Here is an 18561-nt window from a genome sequence, read left to right as displayed (position 1 = left end):
AAGTCTAGATCCTATACTGCCTTCCGGTCCTCTGTCAGTCCCATACGTTGAAGTTATTTGACTAGAATGTCGGAATACGCCTTTAGGACTCCTTGAAAAGCTTCTGAAGTATTCACGTCACCAAGTACTCCCAAAGCCAAGTAGACCCGTACTGAACACACACTGGTCTCGGCTCACACAGGTGCAGTACGGATGTGCCTGCCTTTGGAAGCACTCAGGAATGCGAGTGCTTCTGAAGGCTTCCGAGGAGTCCCAAAGACAAAGAATTTGAACTGGGGATACTGCTGGAACAAGGGTACAGAGAGGACGGGGAAGGTTCTATGGGATCCAGAGCCTTCCCCTTTTATTAAGTTTTTTTCCCCACTCTTGATTCAGGTTTGCTTTGAGACTTCTCTGGAGATCTTCATTAGCATTCTCCAATGGCAGCCAAAGATGTAACTATCGGGTGTATAAGGATTTTTATGGAAAACCAGACCATGTGAGGATGCACATTTTTTTGTTAAATGGGGCGAGTTAAATAAAGGCATTCACTTTATCATTTCATCCTTGCTTTATAGGAAACTTGCAGGTAGAGGAATAGACAGCCTGCCTTAAATGCTACTTGGCTGCCATGCAGATCCTGTTTCTAATTCTTGACAGACAAATTTAACAAGGGGGATATGGAGGCTGCCATATTTATTTCCTTTAAAACAATACCAGTTGCCTTGCTATCCTGCCGATCTTCTGCCTCTAATACTTTTAGCCATAGACCCTGAACAAGCATGCAGCATAGCAGGTGTTTCTGACATGGTCAGGCCTGACAAGATTGTCTGCATGCTTGTTTCTGGTGTGATTCAGACACTACTGCAGCCAAATAGATCAGCAGGATAGCCAAGCAAGTAGTATTGTTTAAAAGAAGATAAAATTGGCAGCCTCCAAATCCCTCTCGCTACAGTTGCCTTTAAGCAAGTCTGCAACCCAGGAGTATGTACATCGATTAATTTGACAAAGACTCCAGTGACTGCATGCTTGCTGCATGTGCTGCCCAGACACACACAGAAAAGATAAACATGACAGCCAGACACATGGCAGTTTTAAAGAATAAAGAGGAGAGCCTTCACATTCCTCTCACTACAGGTTGCATTAAATTCATGAGGTCAGAAGCTACTATCAAATCTAAGTTCAACAGACGCAGTTTTAAAATAAAACTAGTGTAAAAGGTATATGTAAACTGTCACTTTGCTTAAAGGGAACCAGATATGAAGCACCCTCATGTATTTTACCCTATATCAGTGGGAACATTAGAGAAAACACCTACCCTGCTTTCTGTTTCATTCTGCACTGCACAGCTTTTCTTATCAGCCCTGATAAAATCCCCAACTGAGCATTCAGTCTGGCTTTTCTCAGGAATCTTTATATCTGAGTGTTTTCTGGTGTCTTTTTGAGACCAAGCCTGCCCTCTGCTGGCTCTGCTCAGGAATCATTATAGTTAAGTCAGTATAGCAAATGCAGACTAAATGCTCAGTCGGGGATTTTATCAGGGCTGATAAGAAGCTGTGCAGTGCAGAATGAAACAGAAAGCATGGTAGGTGTTTTCTCTAATGTTCCCACTGATATATATGGTAAAACACATGAGGGTGCTTAGTCTCTGGTTCTCTTTAAGCTTCAAAGTGGAACACCGAGGAAGGTGACTTAATTTGCAGGCTGAGCAATGTGAAATGCAACAAGACAGCAAGACTCAAGGCAAATGCAATTCTAAATGTCTTTTTCAAGTACAGTTGCAGCTCAAGGATGTAGTGCAATTGAAGGCCTACTGCAATCATATCTGTTCAACTGCAGCAAGGACAATCTAGGAACCTTAGGGGTAAGCCAAGTTTTTCTTTTTTATCTTTGTATTTCTGCAACCAGTGAAATTACACAGTAACCGTATGACTGGAGGCAGCGCCCAGGTGAAACTGGCCTGAGCTGGTGCTCAGAATAAGAGAAAAGAAAGAAGTGATGCGATTCTTCCCCTCTCACACAGCAGATGTGATAATAGGATCCAAATTCAATCGCCCAGCCAGTCCCCTCCGATGTTTCTCAACTTCCTCACACAAAAAAAAAAAAAAAAAAAAAAAAAATGGAAAATTGAATCAGGGCCCAGAGATCCCTTAGATTGCACCAGTACTGGGCTAGTGCTATCAAGTTCTGCACTTATAACTCTTACCTATATACTGCCCCCACACAAGTGGCTGTAACAAATGTCATTAGGTGAGACACACTCCACCTAACAATTTATTAGAGCGCTAAGCAGTAGCAGAACAAAACATTGCTGCCTTGTCCATGTGAAGGGCTGTGCAGCCCCCTTCCCACAGGAAAGTAAAGTAGAGGTGGGGACAACAGTTATGCTGAGGTGTTTTGTTTTTTTAACCTTTAGATAGGGTTCAAGTACGGTATATTTTCAGTAAGGAAAACAATGCAGAACTTAGCAATAAAATGGAGTGCAAGATAAAGGAGGTGGGAAGCAATCCTTTGTGACCAGAGATACTACACTGCTGGTTCAATGACAACCGTGGGCACAATAACCAAGATTCTCCTTGCTGTGAATTGAACTTGGCACAAAAAGTAACAGGCACAGAGAAAGCAGCTGCTTACACATACCATTACACCTCTGCCTATATCCACTGAAAAAAAATATATATAAAAATGGATTTATTATAGACAGATATGTCAAAGTTCTATTTATAATAAACATGGAGCTCCACGATCTGGAAGTAATGGCTCTTGAAAGTCTTGCTCGAAGATGGAACGAAAACTAATATTCCTAAAATGGAGAAAAAAAAAAAAAAAACAACACAGTGAATGCAGGAGACTGAATCTATGAAAAACGTTTGTAAGGAATAAGAGAAAAGATTGCACACATTTTGAAACACACGACAGGCCAATAGCAGTGCATATATAAAAAAAAAAAAAAAAAAAAAAAAAGAGGCAGAATGCTTATGTTGCTCCTTCTGCATTCTCTTTGCTCCCAACAAGTTCTTGTAGAAGACCCATAACAACCACATTTAAAGTAAACCTGAGCCAGATTACTGGGACTGATTGCAGCTGAACAGAGGCATTCGGGAGGACGGCGAGGGACGCATCCATGCTCATGGGGCTGGAGGAAGCCCGGGTTAGTATCAAATCTTTATTATAACATCTCAGGTACACTTTAAAGTGTACCCGAAGAGGGATGCCTCTGGGATTCTAATGTTGCTTCCCTCGCTGTCCTCTAGTCCCCAGTCGCTGAGCACAGATACTCAAAAAAATTAAATAAAAATCACCAAGCAAGGGCTTGACGATGATCTGATCGGAGCCACGCTCCTCTTTAAGCACTAACACAGGTTGTACTGCACCCACGCAAACATGGCCAATGCCTGGACAGTACTAGAAGAGGAGCGTTGCCCCAATCAGCCAGAGTGGCAACTGGGACCAGAGGACAAGAGGGAAGTCTCATTAGAATCCAGAGGCTTCCCTCTTTAGGCAAGTATCTGTTTTAATACATTTTATGGTGGCCACTAATGATCCAATCTTTTTCATCCAATCTTACCAAATCTACATAGTACAAGGGTAAATTGAGTGGATATACTGAATGGATACTTAAGGCAGTTACCTTATATTACATATAAATGGTAAGATTGGATGAAAATGATTGGATCATTAGTGGCCACCTTTAGTGTTCGGTTCTCTTTAATCTATTTAAATGACAGACCAGAGCATGACTCTTTCAGTGTCAGTTATTTATCTTAGTCATGAAACCTTGAAAGTAGCGTTATTACATGACAAAGAAAAAAGAAAGCATGATAGGAAAGCACCCGCTACAGGTTGTTGTAATATTCCATATTTAAATAGTGCTGACATCTATCAAATGCCTCACTGTCCCCAAGAGGGTCTCATATGGTCAAGCCATATAGTATAGGGCACTGCTTTCTCTTTATATTGAGGGGGGTGGACACCTCAGTTTTATTTGGGCTACACACAAGGGTGGCAGTGACTGACATTTATATTTATGGATTGAGCAAATTAATACAAAGCAGAAACACCAAACCATACTCGGTGCTAGTGTGCATGATGCACGTGAGCGCAGTAATTACATGAACTCAGGGAATCACACCCAGCCATTTTACTGCCCTAGGCCACATCCTACAAGGCCTACGCAGAAACCCAAGCCTGATCATAAGGGGCACTTGATAAAGGGGCTCGTGCCTAGACTTGTCTTTCCTTTGACTGATTATCTGGTCTAAATATTTTTCTGAAAAGCTTAACAGCTTGATCAATTGCTGCAATCCAAGGAGAGAAAAATATTTATTGACTTTAACCTATTATGAATATTTACATAAGAATTCAAGCAATACTTTGTGTATAAAATATAATATTACACAATCCACTGTACACAGCAAGATACTTCTGAAACCGAAGATAAAATTAGCACTAAAACACTTTAAACCAATCTAAACAAACGGCTTTACATGTAAACTACTTACAGATCGTGGCTTTTTGTTTAGTTTGGGGTCAATCCTAACAAAGGAAGAAAAAGAAAGCAAAGATGAGGAGAATATAAAAATAAAGTGGCCTTTTTATGAAGTAGTAAAATATTTTACTTTACATAATTTTAAACCATGTTCAGTTTAAGCATATGCCAGTCTACAAAGCATAAATATATATAAAATGACTGCAGTTTACGGGACAGTCACAAAAACTTAACTTTAGCCTTATCAGTATAAGCTCACATGTGAGTAATCTCTAAACTACTAAAGAAGACCCCGTGTGAAGTCACTTACACAAGAGCAAAAGAAGCGCAGGCATCATTCTGGGCTGGAACGGGAGATAGAGAGACTGAAAACAAAGTAGATCGTCTTCAACAAATTTCATTTACAGAGTTATGTTTTAAAGTAAGCCATACTGACATCCACAAAGGAAAACTACACACACATACATCAAGTTACTTTTTTGTGACCGTGTCCCACAACTACTAAAGAGAAAAAAGGACATAAACATCAAAAAGGACACACCATCAAAAAGGCCAACCATAAAGACAAACAGTCACAAATGAACATTTTTAAAAACCTGAATTCCCACCGTTAGGCTTTGTCACCTACCATGGTTACCGCCCTCAACTAAAGCCATGTGCACAGGACTGTGATTGTGATTTCCATTGCAAACTATACACAGTAATAGCACAGATGCCATGACCAAGACACCACTGTATAATTAGGAGTGCAGTGAGACCCTCGCCTTTTAGCACTCTTATAATAATCAGCATCAGGCTGTTGCCTCTACTTATTAGCAGTCAGATACACAATCATATAGAGGGAATGCTCTGGATAGCATAGAGCCTTCCTGGGCCTTAGTTTGTCACATCAATTCACAGCTGCCCCCCCCCCCCCCCCCTTGAAGTTCCTTGACCTACTAGGTAGAACAGCTCTTCGACCTTCCTTGGGCAGCCTTCAGAAGTATTTGCATCCATGAATACTTCTGAATATAAGCACATGCATACTGGGCTCTGGTATGTGCAGTATGGATGTGCTATCTTCTGAACCACTCAAAGACACAAGTACTCCTGAAGGCTGCCCAAGGAGGGCATAAGAGGTATTCCGGCCCAGAAATTTCAACCGGGGATGGCACTGGGACAATGGAACAAATTGTGGACCAGGAAGACTATGGTATCCAGAGCCTCCCCTCTACAAGGGTAGGTACCCAACCTGAAGAGTTTTCTCACTTCAGGTTTGCATTAAAATTCATCCCGTCATTTCTGAGGTTTGCAGATACAGAAACTGACAGAACTGATGGCCAACCATTTACAGCACCTTGCAGTAGTCAAAAAAAAACACAACAACGATAAATGTCCTTCAATTAGATGCCAGTTACATATAGAGCTGGCCAATGAGATGCTAAGGATTCCTTCTTACATAAACAATTACTCCAAACTGCATGTAATTTGCATTAAGTGTGCTTGCATGTAGCTGGAACTATTAGCATCTTACTGACCCATCTCTATTAACTAAAAAATATATCACAGTATAATCTCGTTACAACAAACTGATATAGTAAACTACCTCTCCAGGTCCCAGCCAATCTCCATTACAAGTCTAAGGGAACAACACCTGGTATAGTAAACTGATATAATAAAACTGTTATAGTATGTTTTTTGGCCCCACGTGATGCTGACTCTGGATATAGTAAACAGTAAGCGGGGCATGCGTCATATTGTCAGTGTGAGACCCATGGTTGGCTGCTCTCTTCAGGCTGGTTGCAGGTGAGCTGATGCATAACATTTGTAAGACAATAATGGCACCAGCGCTGGATATACAGTACTGTACAAATAAGCAGTCTGGGGAAAATGAGGAACAATGTGAACATAAACAAAAGAAAAAAAAAAAAAAAAAAAAAAAAAAAAAAAAAAAAAGGATGCAGTGTTACTTCCACTTTGCAATCCCCAATAAAAGTATCGTCACCGTCCTCCCACAGGACTGTAGGCACTCCCAGGAATCTCTATCCTTGTTAGTGATAATGCTCCTGGTAGCGTGTGGAGCGCAGTCCAGTCCGCGGGGGTATCAAAGCCATTCATACTACAGATGCAAGTGGCTTATGATTAGCTGCATTTTGATAAGAGGCTTCATGATTGGCTTAAGTGTGAGCAGAAGGTTTTGCAGGACATGTGCTGCAAGTCCTACCCAGGGAGGTATTGGAGCCACTCACAGGAAGTGGGTGGCTGCCTCTATTCAGTGATGGCTGCAATTTTTAAGGTGCCCTGGATACTGTACCAGCAATGTTCCCAGGCTGGCTACACAGCCCTAAGGTATACTTAACCTTGTAGTCAACCAAATGTACAAGTTCTTGTTTTTTTTCACCTCCAATGGGAGGACCGAGTTGCTCCTTGCAGCAGAGAATGTACCAGGGTGTGCTGGGCCATTTCTAGGACAAATTCTGATATAGTAAACCACTTCTCGGTGCCTTGGAGTTTTCTATAACAAGATTATACTCTATATTAAAGATGCCTATCAGTTACATAAAAATAAACCTATAAGCAATTATAAAACAGGAGAAAAATCAGGAAAAAAAAAAAAAAAAAGGAGCTCAGCCAGCATAATAGGCAGCTCTATGGGTGCTTTCACTTGACAGTAGCCAAAGACTGGAAAATAAAGGATTGTTAAAAACCAGAACAAGATACATTCCAAGCTAGGAAATCTTCAGTTGCCATAGTGTGTCAGAGTGTGGATTCAGGTTATTACAAATGCATTTTTTGTGACAGATTCTGCAAACGTCATACCTGATGGAAGCATATTTTTATACAGGCAGTCCCTTAATCAAATACAAACATCTCGTGCATACATACACTTATGTACAAAAATATACTGTATGGTTCGTTAAAGCACATTAAAAAAACAATGGAAAACAACAAAAAAAAACCTGTTGCGCTGTATGTCCAATGCAATCATAGTAAATGCACATGTGCAGTTATGTATAACACATTACTTGATCGTGACTTGATAAATCACAGAAAAGAAGTTCATGAAAAATACCATCTCTCGATTTACAGTATATAAAAAAAAAAAAAATCTCAATCTTTATTTTAAACACTAGTTAAAAAAGACTACCTCATTTACGAATGGGCTCTAGGCCTCGGGCACGACCCCCCACCCCCAAAGTGTGCTAGCCACTTTCCTTCATGCGCGCACACACGCCTGTCCTCTGACACAATTCATATAGCCTTCAAATATTAATTGATGAGCCCTGCAATCTGTAAAAATCAAATAAAATATCACCAGAAGAGTTCAAAATTGATCTCCAAAGTTAATGAACCTGGGTTTAAGTAAATAACGTAAAGAGCCGATGTGTCCAAAAACCGTTAAACGTGGTAGTGCATAAACCAAAATTCATTAATTTATAAGCAAACACATAAGTGCAACAATGAGAAAATGGGGGGGGGGGGTGTAAAGGTAGTGTGGAAATAAAATGCATAGTGTGCGAAAATACTTCACCCAGGTTGAGAAGTACTTGTGCAGACCAGGAACTGGCGAGGTGGCGGAGAGGAACAGAGGACTTCCCTGACAGACACCCCCCAGTATCACAACTAGTACAGTGTTCTCCCCAGAATTTTTTTCCAGCCAGGTGGCATGAAAAAGTAGCCAGGTGGGGCACAACTCTGCTTACAGCTTAGGATGAGGAGGTGAGCTGATAACAGCCGGGTGCACCCCAAAATTAGCCAGGTGGAGCACCCGGCTAAAAGAGCCTGGGGAGAACACTGTAGTGTCACAGGTGTCGCCCTGCTTTCTCAAAAGGAGAGCAACAGTGTCCTGGCACTTGCAGGGCCGCTCTAAATGCGTATTTAGAGTAGTACCGCTGATGCCAGGACACTGTTGCTCTACTCCTCTTGAGAAAGCACAGTGATGCTTGTGATACTAGTGGGGGTCCGTCAGGGGAGTCCTCCGTTCCTTCTCTATCACCTCATCAGTCCCTGGTCCGCACAAGCACTTCTCAACCAGGGTGAAGTGTTTTCTCACACTATGCACTTTACTTCCACTCTACAGGTTTCTCCATGTGCACCCAAGCTAACCAGGTGCCCAATACACAGGGGAGAGCACAGGAAAAACTCTATGCTGGCAAAACAAGGCCGACGTTTGTAAGTTTGCACTTGTTTAACAATAAATGTTTTAAGCAATTTTACACTGTGGTGGCCAAATAGGTTTTGAGGTGTTATGACCTATGAAGCCCATGGTATGAGAAAGTGACATTTCTAACCACTACGTCATACACTAGAATCCCTTTCTAGTGAAATCCAAGGGAGCGGTCAAAGTAGTTCACTATATCAGAAATTGTCAATCAAGCACATCAAGTATACTATAGTACTCTACTTTAATTCAGTCAATAACTGGTAGTCATTTTATTCTTGTCAGTGCTTTAGCAAGCAAGCACAGAGTGTCTAATCTAGATAAAAATGCACTGTGCTAAATGTGTGCACTCTGTCCACATTTCTGTGCAGCTCAGATGCTACTGTAGTGTTGCAGCCATGCACAAGCAAGTCACAGATGACAGGCAATACCCTCAGTAATCAAGCAGCAGCTTACACAGGAACCACAGGTCTCACTGGCTGGTGCTTTCGAGGTAATCCACATAGGACCAGAGTAGCGTGCAGGTTACAAGTGGCTTTTAACCCACTCACAGCTCATGGGTCTCCGACTGACATATGACGCATGCACCCGTCCACTTTACACTATATACGGATACAGAATATCCCAGGGGCCAAAATATAAAAGTGTATACTATAACAGAAGTCCCATCTTATCCAGGTTTACTATACTAGGCCTTACTTCCATATACTTATAATGGTGCATGGCCAGGACCTGAACATTTGGTTTCTTGTACCCAAAGTTTTACTGTATCAGAGTTTACTATCACAAGATTATACTGTATAAATAAGGTTATATAAATAAAATCAAGATTGCCTTTAAAGAGGAACATTTCTCCCAGAGTAAAATGAGCCATAAATTACTTTTCTCCTATGTTCCTGTCACTTACAATAAGAAGTAAAAATCTGTCATTACCGACAGCTTTTGGACTAGCTCATCTTCTCATAGGGGGGGGGGGGGGGGGTTCTCAGGGATTTCTTTATTTTTAAAAGCTCTTAGTGAATGGCAGTTGCTCCGTCTAACTGCAAAAATAATGTACGGTGAGCAGGGAGGCTGGCCAGCATCTTTGTATAAATCTTTTTCAGGGAATATCTTTATAAAAAATAAAGGCCATGCTGAGAATCCCCTATGGAGAGATGGACTAGCCCAAAACCAGTCAGTAATGACAGACTTCTACTACCTACTGTGAGTGACAGCAACATAGAAGAGAAATCATTTATGGCTCATTTTACTCTGGGAGAAATGTACTTATTTGCATGTGTTTTAAATTTTAAGATTTTCGCGACAGTTCCTCTTTAAAGAAAACCGAGCACCTGGGGGTTCTTACGTTAACACTAATTAAACAACTCTCCCCTAAAAAGTTTGTAAATTGTGTGGGGTTTTTGGGGGAGCAGTGAGCATTTGCTTACCTACGGGAAGGGGGGGGCTGCTTCGTAGCCTCTCCCCCAACTATATGTGGGCATCTGTCTTCTATGTCACTGTGGCTGCAGCTCAATGCACCCATAGTGATGTAGCACAGCCCTAGCAATGCATGCCAGGAGATCTAGCTCATTAAGCAACCTGCATACAGACAGGGTGCCACAGAGCATTATTACTATTTTGTAGTTATGCATGTTCCGCAGCGCTGTACAGACTATATTGTCGTGTCACTTAACCTTCCCTCAGAGGGGCTCACAATATAATCCCTACCATAGTCATGTCTATGTGTGTATCCTGTAGTGTATGTATCATAGTCTGGGGCCAATTTAGGGGGACACAAATTAACTGGTGTTCCCAGGGGAAACCCACGCAGACATTTGGAGTCAAGTTCCATCAGGATTAAGAAAATACATACTTTGGCACCATAAAAATTACAGTTGGTAGATAGCTTTTGAGTACAGTTGTTAAAGGGGTTCTTTCGCGAAAAAAGTAGGCAGTTAAAAAAATGTGACAGATGACAGGTTTTGGGCCATCTTTTTAAAGCTGGCCACTAACGGTCCAATTTCTAGCGGAAAATCGTTCGAGCGATCAGAAATTCTGATCGGATTGGTTGTAAATAATCTCCATTGGTGGACACAATCGATTATGAACGAGTGAAAAAAATGTCGCCCGAATGAATTTTCGTCGAACGAAAATTTGGATTTTCTTGGTGGCCGTGATAGATAGGAAGCAATGATTGGTTAGTTGATGGTGTAGTGAACGATGTTTCGTCCGATCAGAATTTCTGATCGCTCGAACGATTTTTCACTAGAAATTGGACCGTTAGTGGCCAGCTTCAGGGGGATTCTCAGGGCTTTCTTTTTCAACAGCATTTCCTGAACAGCAGTTTAACTGCCAAAATATCAAGATACCAGCCGGCCTCCCTAATCGCTTGCACACTATTATGTCAGTTAGATTTTGCAACTGTTCAGGAAATGCTGTTGAAAACAAAGAAAGCCCTGAGAATCCCCCTTAACCACTTGCCGACCGCACGCTTATACCGTGCGTCGGGAAAGTGGCAGCTGCAGGACCAGCGACGCAGTTCTGCGTCGCCGGCTGCAGGCTAATTAATTAGGAAGCAGCCGCTCGCGCGAGCGGCTGCTTCCTGTCAATTCACGGCGGGGGGGGGGGGCTCCGTGAATAGCCTGCGGGCCGCCGATGGCGGCTCGCAGGCTAAATGTAAACACAAGCGGAAATAATCCGCTTTGTTTACATTGTACGGCGCTGCTGCGCAGCAGCGCCGTAAGGCAGATCGGCGATCCCCGGCCAATCAGCGGCCGGGGATCGCCGCCATGTGACAGGGGACGTCCTGTCACTGGCTGCACAGGACGGATAGCGTCCTGTGCAGCCCGGATCACTGGGTATGACAGGTAGGAGAGGGAGGGGGGGGGGGGGGAATTTCGCCACGGAGGGGGGCTTTGAGGTGCCCCCCCCCGCAACATGCCTGCAGACCGGAGCGATCAGACTCCCCCTGCACATCATCCCCATAGGGGGGAAAAAAGGGGGGGGCGATCTGATCGCTCTGCGTGCCTGCTGATCTGTGCTGGGGGCTGCAGAGCCCACCCAGCACAGAGCCCAAAAAACAGCGCTGGTCCTTAAGGGGGGGGGGGGGGGTAAAGGGTGGGTCCTCAAGTGGTTAAAAAGATGGACTGGCCCAAAACCTGTCATCTGTCACATTTTTTAACTGCCTACTTTTTTCGCGAAAGAACCCCTTTAAATAAGCTGCTTTCTAAAAATAGCTTGCACCTGGATTTGAACAGACAGGCTCCTGAAATCCACATAACTTTGCCCAACCCCACTATCACAAATTGAAGAACAAAGTGTAAAGGTGCGTACACACGTCAGATAAAAGTCTTTGGAAAAAGATCACAGACCAATTTTACCCCCTTTCATGTAGTATGAGAGCCATACTCTACACAGTCTATTCTATGGAGCTGAACTGCCCATCAGATAAAAATCTTTGCAAGATGCTGCACACACAGATGCTGTACACATTCGGCCTCTTGCACACTGCATGCATTTCAGATTCCGATTCCGCTTTTTAATCTGTTTTTACATCCGATTCCGATTCAGATTTTTAATCTTAACTGCATGCTGCGTTTTTTGATCCGTTTTTCTGTTGAATGTATTCAAGGAAAATCGGAAACGGAATCGGAATCGGAAAACGGATTTGCAGTGTGCAGGGAGCCTTCAACAGATCAGTATCTGCAAAAAATCCATTCCTGCAAAATGCATTCATAGTCTATGATATCTGCAGATCCCATACACACCTTGTTTAATGGACATTCATCTGCAGATCAGACAATTATCTGCCGATCTGAAGATCCAACCTGGTGGATCTTATCTACAGATAATTGTCCGTTAAACAAGGTGTGTATGAGATCTGCAGATATCAGACTATGAATGCGTTTTGCAGGAATGGATCTTTTGCAGGAACGGATTTTTTGCAGATACTGATCTGTTGCATGTGTACAGCGGTCTTTGTGTGTAGCATCTTGCAAAGATTTTTATCTGATGGGGAGTTCAGCTCCATAGAATAGACTGTGTAGAGTATGGCTCTCGTACTACATGAAAGGGGGTAAAATTGGTCTGTGATCTTTCATTTTCTAAAGACTTATCTGACGTGTGCACCCACCTTTAGCCTGCAACACAAAAAAAAAAAATGAAACACACAGCAGGTGTTATCTCACTGAAGAATGATAGAACAAATATAGTTCAAAAGCCTGCACACATATACATATATTTCCATTTGTAGTAGGTGAACAGAAGTGGTAGTACAGACCATAGAATCACACTTACTCGAAGTCATAATCATACATGCCAGATGGGCTGGGGGAGGGAAGCATTAAAAAGAAAAGAAAGCAATAGGAGTTAATGCACAGATTAGAGTAATTGCGTGATTAGCAGGGAAAAAAACAGCAGCAAGCTAATCTTGAAAGAAATCATTGCAAATGTGCTGGATTAGGAGACAGCAAAATGAGAACATAGAATGCACGGATTATACAAATAAAACTGCTGAAGGTAATACAGTTCTCAATATTCCTATTTAGATCAATATTTCTATTAGCAGGTATACGAAACAGAGGGAAACTAACCACTTACAGGCTTATAGGTATACAATCCCTAAAAAAAAAAAAAAAAAAAAATCTCTCTAGCCACTTACAACTAAGAATGAAAATAATACATACATACATACATACATATACACAGTGGTTTGCAAAAATAATCGGCCCCCTTGCTGTTTTACACGTGAGAAGTGGAAAGGAAATCATACATGATTCCAAACATTTTTTACAAATAACTGCAAAGTGGGGTGTGCGTAATTATTCAGCCCCCTTTGGTCTGAGTGCAGTCAGTTGCCCATAGACATTGCCTGATGAGTGCTAATGACTAAATAGCGTGCACCTGTGTGTAATCTAATGTCAGTACAAATACAGCTGCTCTGCGACGGCCTCAGAGGTGGTCTAAGGCTGCTTTAACAGAGAGACGTTACAGGCGCACGTTAGTGCAGCCTGTAACGCAGCCCACCGCACAGTAATGAAAAATCAATGGGCTGTTCACAGTGCCCACGTTGCGTTACATTGTAACGCTTCACATTATTTTAAAGTGCTGCATGCTGTGCGTTCTAGGTGGCTAAGCCGCGTTAGACTGTTTGCACATGCTCAGTAGTATAGGAGGACTCCCCCTCCTCAGCCAGGCACATGGCTAATATTCACTGCACGGTGTGATGTGCAGGGTTTACTTCCTGGTGCGCCGCTCTATGCGGCGATTGGCCGGCGGGATCACGTGATGCCGCATGCGTCCAAGAGTATGCATCACAGGACGTGTGAAGAGCCGCTCAACGCGGCTCAATGTAACGTCCAGCTACAACCCCACTATGCGTAGAGTTAGGTGCACGTCATGCGACCTTAACGTGGCACCTAACGCAACGTCTTAGTGGGAAAGTAGCCTTAGAGAATATTAGGAGCAACAACACCATGAAGTCCAAAGAACAGACCAGACAGGTCAGGGATAAAGTTATTGAGAAATTTAAAAGCAGGCTTAGGTTACATAAAGACTTCTAAAGCCTTGAACATCCCACGGAGCACTGTTCAAGCGATCATTCAGAACTGTAAGGAGTATGGCACAACTGTAAACCTACCAAGACAAGGCCGTTCACCTAAACTCACAGGCCGAACAAGGAGAGCGCTGATCAGAAATGCAGTCAAGAGGCCCATGGTGACTCTGGACAAGCTGCAGAGATATACAGCTCAGGTGGGGGAATCTGTCCATAGGACAACTATTAGTCGTGTACTGCAGAAAGTTGGCCTTTATGGAAGAGTGGCAAGAAGAAAGGCATTGTTAACAGAAAGCATAAGAAGTCCCGTTTGCAGTTTGCCACAAGCCATGTGGGGGACACAGCAAACATGTGGAAGAAGGTGCTCTGGTCAGATGAGACCAAAATGGAACTTTTTGGCCAAAATGCTATGTGTGGCGGAAAACTAACACTGCACATCACTCTGAACTCACCATCCCCACTGTCAAATATGGTGGTGGCAGCATCATTCTCTGGGGGTGCTTCTCTTCAGCAGGGACAGGGAAGCTGGTCAGAGTTGATGGGATGATGGATGGAGCCAAATACAGAGCAATCTTGGAAGAAAACCTCTTGAGGCTCATACACACATCAGACTATAGTCTTTGGAAAATGAAAGATCACAGACCAATCTTACCACCCTTCATGTAGTATGAGAGCCATACTCTACACAGTCTTTTCTATGGAGCTGAACTCTCCATCAGACAGAAATCTTTGCAAGATGCTGCACACACAGATGCTGTACAGACACAAAAGATCAGTATCTGTAAAAGATCTGTTCCTGCCAAAAATCCATTCCTGCAAATTGCAATGATAGTCTATGAGATCTGCAGATCATCATACACATATGATTTAACTGACATTCATCTGCAGATCAGACAATCGTCTACAGATCTGAAAATCCATCCTGGTGGATCTGATCTGCAGATGAATGTCAGTTAAATCATGTGTGTATGATGATCTGCAGATCTCATAGACTATCATTGCAATTTGCAGGAATGGATTTTTGTCAGGAACAGATCTTTTGCAGATACTGATCTTTTGTGTCTGTACAGCATCTGTGTGTGCAGCATCTTGCAAATATTTTTTTTCTTATGTGGAGTTCAGCTCCATAGAAAAGACTGTGTAGAGTATGGCTCTTATACTACATGAAGGGTGGTAAGATTGGTCTGTGATCTTTCATTTTCCAAAGACTATAGTCTGATGTGTGTATGTGGCCGTAAGGCTCATACACACATCAGACTATAGTCTTTGGAAAATGAAAGATCACAGACCAATCTTACCACCCTTCATGTAGTATGAGAGCCATACTCTACACAGTCTTTTCTATGGAGCTGAACTCCACATCAGAAAAAAAATCTTTGCAAGATGCTGCACACACAGATGCTGTACAGACACAAAAGATCAGTATCTGCAAAAGATCTGTTCCTGCCAAAAATCCATTCCTGCAAATCGCAATGATAGTCTATGAGATCTGCAGATCATCATACACACATGATTTAACTGACATTCATCTGCAGATCAAGCAATCATCGCAGATCTGAAAATCCATCCTGGTGGATCTGATCTGCAGATGAATGTCAGTTAAATCATGTCTGTATGATGATCTGCAGATCTCATAGACTATCATTGCAATTTGCAGGAATGGATTTTTGGCAGGAACAGTTCTTTTGCAGCTACAGATCTTTTGAGTGTGTGCAGCATGTTTGTGTGCAGCATCTTGCAAAGATTTTTTTCTGATGGGGAGTTCAGCTCCATAGAAAAGACTGTGAAGGTATGGCTCTCATACTACATGGAATGGAGTAAATTTGGTCTGTGATCTTTCATTTTCAAAAGACTATGGTCTGATGTGTGTATGTGGCCTTGGAGTCTGCAAAAGACTTAAGACTGGGGTGGAGGTTCACCTCCTTCCAGCAGGACAACGACCCTAAACATAAAGCCAGGGAAACAATGGAATGGTTGAAAACAAAACCTATCCATGTGTTAGAATGACCCAGTCAAAGTCCAAATCTAAATCCAATCGAGAATATGTGGCAAGATCTGAAATCTGCTGTTCACAAATGCTGTCCATCTAATCTGACTGAGCTAGAGCTGTTTTGCAAAGAAGAATGGGCAAGGATTTCAGTCTCTAGATGTGCAAAGCTGGTAGAGACATACCCTAAAAGACTGGCAGCTGGAATTGCAGCAAAAGGTGGTTCTACAAAGTATTGACTCAGGGGGCTGAATAATTACGCACACCCCACTTTGCAGTTGTTTTTTTTTGTTTTAAAATGTTTGGAATCATGTATGATTTTTGTTCCACTTCCCACGTGTACACCACTTTGTATTGGTCTTTCACGTGGAATGCCAATACAAAAACTTCAAGGGGGCTGAATACTTTTGCAAACCACTGTGTACATACACACACACCTCCATTACTTACCTAGGGCTTCATCTGTGCAGCTCCTTTTTCAGGCTGTCTCCCAGGATCCCCTCCATAGCAGCCGCCAGGTCAGTGGGATCTGTGCATGCGCGCTGCTCATGGTCTCGCTTCCATAGCCAGGAGCATAACCAGCACAAGCGCAAAAAAAACTACGCAGTACGCTCCTGGCTTTGGGAGCGCAAAAGGCTCGGCTGCATGCTTGCACAGAGCCTGTTGACGGCTTCTATGGAGGGGACCCTGGGAGACTGCCTAAAAGAGGAGCTGCAGGGAGGGACACATAGGCTTCCAAGGGCTATAGGATTCCCCAGGTAAGTAGATCTGATTTTTTTTTTTGTTTTTAATATTGCCAGATGTATCCTTTAAAGCACATCTAAGGCCTGGGACCCACAGGTAGTACTTTTTCTAAGCGCTTGTGATTTGAAAAGCTCTTGGTAATGTAATGCAGTGTGCGTCTCCCCACTGAAGCGATGCAATTTTAAAAAAAAAAATTTTTTTTTTAATCCCCCATAGCCTTACATTATCAAGAGCTTTACAAATAACGTGCTTAGAAAAGCACTGCCAGTGGGTCCCAGGCCTTACAGGAACCTGGGGAAGAAGAAAAAAAAAATTACTCCCCTAAGGAGAGGGAAGGCTCTGGATCCCATAGTCTACTCTGTTCTCTCTTCGCGCCCTCAGTCCCCTGTGAAAGTCCACCCCTTTGCTTCCAAAGAACGTGCATCCACGTCTACGGTAGTACTCAGGGATGCAAGTGCTTCCAAAGAGTTAATGAGGACTCTCAAAGGCGTATTCGGAAAGTTGGGAACAGTGGTCTTCGGGCACAGGGTGAGGACCAGGAAGGCTCTATAGGATCCAGAACCTTCCCTCTCAAAGGAGTAATTTGGAAGCTCATCCCTAATGGCATTTGTGTTCTGTGCCCATTTGTACAAACTTCAGCCAGGCAGTTGTCAGGTGGGGAGAACGTTAATTTAATCAGATTGTTAGTAGTGCAAAGTCTGACAGAAGCCAGTTCTGCTGCGATAAGGCTGCCTGGTGTGCAGTGTTCTAGAAACATTTAGAATTATTTGCATCATATATTGAGAGGAGGATCCATCTCCTAAGTGACAAGATTTGCCAAACAAGGCTGAATATCAGCCTTTTACATAACAAAAAAACAAAAAAAAAAAACAAAAAAACAAAAAAAAAAAAAACTTAGAGAAAGCCGGGGCCTGTTCCCACTTCCTGGCATGACCACTAACAATGTTAATTATTCCATAGGAGAGAATAAAACATCTAAGCAAAATGTTCCCACCTACACTTTGTGTTACCACTCTGTCTGCACTTAGTGTAAATAGGCATTTTGCAAAATAAGGGGAGGCTCTTTCACACTACACAACGCATGCATGAATGCAATTTGGTGTTCCCGACGCACGTCATGCGTGTAGCAGTATGTTACAGTGCAACGCAATAGAACCTAACCGAAAATGGTGTGCACTGTGTGATGAAAATGTTACCAACTGCGTTACATCAGGAACACAGAGCTGTACTGTGAGCGGTAATATAAAAGCCTACACACCAATGCAGGCGCACATTATGTTCAATGTGTCATAACCGACAGTGCCCCACATAGGGATCGATTCACTAAGAGTTTTCAATGGCAATATCCTTTTTGGAGGAATTTTCTCATTTGCATACGATTACTGAGGTGAATTCACTAAGCCGTTTGTTCTTATTTTAGCACTGCGTTCTTATTTTACAACCTGCAGTGCTAAAATAAAGATAATTCTTAAAATACAGACAAAATTCATAAAATAAAGCATGTCAATTCACTAATGCTCTGTTATGTAGTAATAAAGTCTAAGCCTGTTATTTAAAGTGGACTTGAACTCTTGCACAGGACAAAAAGGAAAAACTAACAGAAATTTACTCTGTATGTATTTAAAAAGAGTTGAGCCTGTGTAATTCCCCCATCATTTGTGTAATTAATCACTAGTGGTAAATTTGAT

The 18561-nt window shown here is 42.5% G+C and overlaps 1 protein-coding gene across 13 annotated transcripts in view; it reads right to left on the bottom strand.

Moving 5' to 3' along the window:
- Positions 1 to 2653: 2653 nt before the first annotated feature.
- MEAF6 (MYST/Esa1 associated factor 6) overlaps positions 2654 to 18561 on the bottom strand; it is a 31277-nt gene continuing 15369 nt past the window's right edge. For 3 of the 13 annotated variants that reach the window (XM_068265435.1, XM_068265438.1, XM_068265437.1), the window contains exons 6-9: positions 12885 to 12914; positions 6849 to 6962; positions 4482 to 4515; positions 2654 to 2782 (exon numbers count right to left, since the gene is read on the bottom strand). In XM_068265435.1, coding sequence (XP_068121536.1) covers positions 2774 to 2782; positions 4482 to 4515; positions 6849 to 6962; positions 12885 to 12914 — 187 coding nt within the window. In that variant the 3' untranslated portion in view covers positions 2654 to 2773. Of the gene's footprint in view, positions 2783 to 4481; positions 4516 to 4778; positions 4834 to 6848; positions 6963 to 12884; positions 12915 to 18561 lie in introns of all 13 variants that reach the window. The other 10 variants (XR_011025839.1, XR_011025841.1, XR_011025837.1 and 7 more) reach the window with 9 other exon arrangements.

The sequence above is a fragment of the Hyperolius riggenbachi genome, chromosome 2, assembly GCF_040937935.1.
Source record: "Hyperolius riggenbachi isolate aHypRig1 chromosome 2, aHypRig1.pri, whole genome shotgun sequence".
NCBI classification, from domain to species: Eukaryota; Metazoa; Chordata; class Amphibia; order Anura; family Hyperoliidae; genus Hyperolius; species Hyperolius riggenbachi.
The sequence above is the reverse complement of the archived record's forward strand: the minus strand, read 5'-3'. Positions and strand labels throughout refer to the sequence as shown.